This window comes from Coenobita brevimanus, chromosome 117 (genome assembly GCF_032717465.1).
Source record: "Coenobita brevimanus isolate Jiangsu-jjx chromosome 117, ASM3271746v2, whole genome shotgun sequence".
NCBI lineage: Eukaryota > Metazoa > Arthropoda > Malacostraca > Decapoda > Coenobitidae > Coenobita > Coenobita brevimanus.
The window spans coordinates 9,130,362-9,134,115 of NC_137070.1; the positions used below are offsets into that span (position 1 = coordinate 9,130,362).

At 51.4% G+C, this 3,754-nt stretch overlaps 1 protein-coding gene across 1 annotated transcript; it reads right to left on the minus strand.

Annotated features, from left to right (window-relative positions):
* Window positions 1-462: 462 nt before the first annotated feature.
* Window positions 463-3,315, minus strand: LOC145389474 (uncharacterized). Its single transcript, XM_080264767.1, has 2 exons — window positions 2,519-3,315; window positions 463-2,329 (listed from the first exon to the last, which is right to left on the minus strand). The coding sequence occupies exons 1-2, from the start codon at window positions 3,313-3,315 to the stop codon at window positions 463-465; spliced, it is 2,664 nt and encodes an 887-aa protein (XP_080120893.1).
* Between the last annotated feature and the right edge of the window lie 439 nt (window positions 3,316-3,754).

The window sequence follows — 3,754 nt, forward strand, 5'->3', positions numbered from 1 at the left end:
AAACGAAACGGCGCCGATGGTAAGGGCGCCGAAGCTAAGGATCGAAGCGTCCCTACTCCACCCTCAACCCCCATTCACTTGCTCCAGCTCTCCATAGCAGCAGGTGGATGCACAAAGGTCAGGCCCGGTCCAGGTGATCACGAGGGCACAACCCCGGTCAAGGTATTGGCGGAGGGAGGGTGGTCATCCAGGTATATGGGACGAACGAGTCTCAACCTCCTGGTGGGCTGACCAGGGCACTCCCTTAGATGGAGAGGACTGGCCCGTCCCTCGGCTGAAACGACTGCAGTGGAGAGCTGGTCCTGCCGGGAACAGCAGTGGAGGTGTTGCCTCAGCGAGAGGTGGGCTGCGAGTGGTCACCCACTATTCTATTATTATATTTTCCTCTCCTCTAGAGAGGACCAGGCCCTTGTTTGGCCCAGTCAGTGATATGGGGCTTAACACTAGGGGTGATTGAATAACCTACTTTGGGGGGGGTGCACACTGCACAACATTAGAGAGGATGTTAAAGGGTGTAGCTGCGACAACACAGGCTGCTGCATTACGTAGTGAAAAGTACGAGTGGGCAATGGGTAGATGGCGAGGTATGTCGGGATTAGGATATGGGTTGGCAACTCGAAGGCGTGCCGTGGCTGGGCACCGTAGGAGGTAGTGCAGGAGGGGGAACGGCGTATTGGAGTTGCAGTGTGCACAAGTAGAGGTAGGTTCATCTCCACTTCCCACGATCTGGCTACGACACTTGTAGCCCAGGCACAGGTGACGAATATCTTGAAGAATATTGTTGGGGATGAATCTTGGTATTGAAAGAGGCTCATATTGGGTTGCCATAGCAAACCAAGTGGCAGAAGAAGAGCCTTGGAGGACATAGGATTCATGGTCGTCTCGGTTGAGAATAGGACATATAGCACGTAAAGCCTGCTTTAGTCGAGAGAGGCTGACCAAGGCGGTAACATCAACCTGAGGATGCTCCGTGGCGAATCTTGCAGCAGCGTCTGCTTTCTCGTTCCCTGTTAAGCCAACATGACTGGGGATCCAGTGAAGAGTGATGGAGCGGTTGCCACTGCTAAGCTGTTGGGCTGTGTTGAGAATGTCGGTTATCAGCCGTACATTGTCAGTGTGATAAGGCTGTAGGAGTGTTTGAAGTGCCGATAGGGAGTCTGTGTGGATGATAACTTTCGGAGCCGACGTAGCAATCTGCGCATCCCTAAGGGCTTCAGTGATGGCAATTAGCTCAGTCTGTAGCGTTGAGGAGCCATCAGTGACTTGAACACCAAAGGTCCGATCACCACATATGAATGCAGCTCCGGCTTTGGACGCGATGACTGAGCCATCCGTATAATAAGAAAATGAGTCAGGGGTGGTGAGTGAATGAATTCGTTGGAGGCCCTCTTGGCGCAGCTGCTGTATAGGGGTATGTGCTTTAGGAGAGGAAGGACTGATGACAAACTTGAAAAATGAGGACCATGGTGGTAGTTGCTGGAAAGAGGGAAGAGGCACATCAGGGGCTTGTTGCATAAAGTAAGCCACATTGAGTGTGTGGATGGCCTGTGCCACACTGTGAGTCCAGCTGCAAGTGAGGAGGTCAGGGTGCAGATTCACTGCGGCTACTATTTTGGGTAAAAGTGGGAGTGGAGACCCATTGTGGGCCAGTTTAGCAGCAAGCCCTGCAACTCTCGCCTGAATACGGTGGTACAGGGACTCCATATTGCATTCAAGGCGAAGATTGCAAAGGCGAGTCCACATTGGGGAGCCAGTCATTATTCGTAGAGCCTCATTTTGAATAACCTCAAGCCTACTATGCAGCGATGTTTCTAACATTGGTAGAACAGGGGCGCTATAATCAATGAGAGAGCGGATAGCCTGTATATAAAACAAGCGAAGGACATGGTAGGTTGCTCCTCTGCCCTTCCCTGCAAGAGCTCGGGGCGCACTGAGCCGTAGTTTGGTTCGCTCTCTCAGGTAGGTTACTTCGGTCTGGAATGTGAGCTTGGAATTGAGCCATACTCCTAGGTACTGATGGGTGGTGACGTATTGAATTGGTGTGGTACCAAGATAGAGTTGCTCTGTGGGGATGGCAATACCAAACGGTAAGGCTTTTGTTTTATTTTCATTTATTTTGAAGCCAAGTTCTGCACACTCGTGGTATAGACGAGACAGGGTTCTTTGGGCTTTGAAATAGTATGGCCCACCATGGACGACAATAGCCAGGTCGTTGGCGTAACAGAGGAGGCGTACACCGGTGCCAAGGTCTACACATAAGAGGCATTCAACAAGTGTGTTAAATAGGGTCGGGCTGATGACACTGCCCTGAGGAGTGCCGTTGATGTGCCTGTGTGTGGAGGAGACATGGCCCTGAAAACGTACCACTGCCTGGCGATCAGTAAAAAAGTTAGCAAGCCAGCAAAGCAGCTGCCCACGGACACCCTTGTTGGCTAGAGCGGTGAGAATTGCCTCTGGGCACGCAAGTTCAAAGGCTTTCTCCAAATCTATAAATATGGCTAGCCCTTTGCCCCTTCACAGTTCTGCCATGAGCGTGCCAAGGCATTCTGCTGCCCCCTTGCCCCTGGTGAAGGCAAAGAGGTGGCTATGGGGTGAGTCTGTGCACCACTGTAATCGTTGCAGAACCATCCTTTCAGCAGTTTTGCAGAGGCAACTGAGAAGAGAGATGGGTCTGTAGGCACCAGGATCTTTCGGTTTTGGAATGGGTTGGATTACTGCCAGTTTCCACTGAGTAGGGAGGGTACCCAGTTCCCATGAGTGGTTTATCAAAGCAAGGAAGGCATCCCTGGTCATTGTCCCAGTGTGTGCTAGCATGGAGTAGGTGATTCCATCTAGTCCAGCTGCGGTGTCTGTGCTAGATTTGAGGGCCTTTTCAAGCTCCTGAATGGTGAAGGGCTGGTCAGTATCAGAAGGGTGCTCTTGTGCAGCGAGAATGATCGATGTACGATCATGTTGTAAAGCTGCTTGGCGAAGACTAGTGGCAGCTGGAAGCTGATACGGGGAGGTGCATTGAGCGAACAGTGTAGCTAATCGCTCTGCCTCTCCTTGAGGGTCACGGTGAAAGGGAGGGCTGGCTGGAGAGGGGTTAGAGACAGCTTTCAGATGTTTCCAAAGTTGTCCCAGCCTTGTGTTTGCCCCGAGAGATCGACACCATTCGAGCCATTTCTTTTCTTTAATCTTATTTTTCTCATCGATGGTATGGCCTATAACAGCTCGAAGATAATGGAGACTGGCAGGAGTTGGGTGAGCTCTGTATATTTTCTTTGCCCTGTTTAGCGGAGATTTAGTTCCCGTACCTGACCACAGTAGAACCATCAACCCCTATGAAATCTCCTGTTAGCAGATGATTCTGGGATGGCTGCTTCAGCTGCAGCCTGAAAGGCTGTGGATATTTGCCGCTCATGGACATCGATATCAGGGGAGGGGGCTGAAGAGCTCAGTAATTGGTCCAGTGTAGTCATAAATAGGTCCCAGTTGGCCTGTTTGGTGTTCCGCCGTGAGGGGGGACTTGCAGGTCCAGGAATCTTGGCTAGATCAATTAAGCAGAGGATGGCGTGATGGTCAGATAGAAGATTGAGGTGTATCATCCACTGCATTAATGATGCCAGGTGAGACGAGGTGAAGGTAAGGTCTAGCCTACCTCCTTGTAAATGAGTGGGGACATGCGTGTCATTTAGGAGGAATAAGTCGGGCACCCCCTCTATGAGCTCAGCAATATGGTGTCCAGCAGGATTTGTGGCTCCAGGGGAGCCGA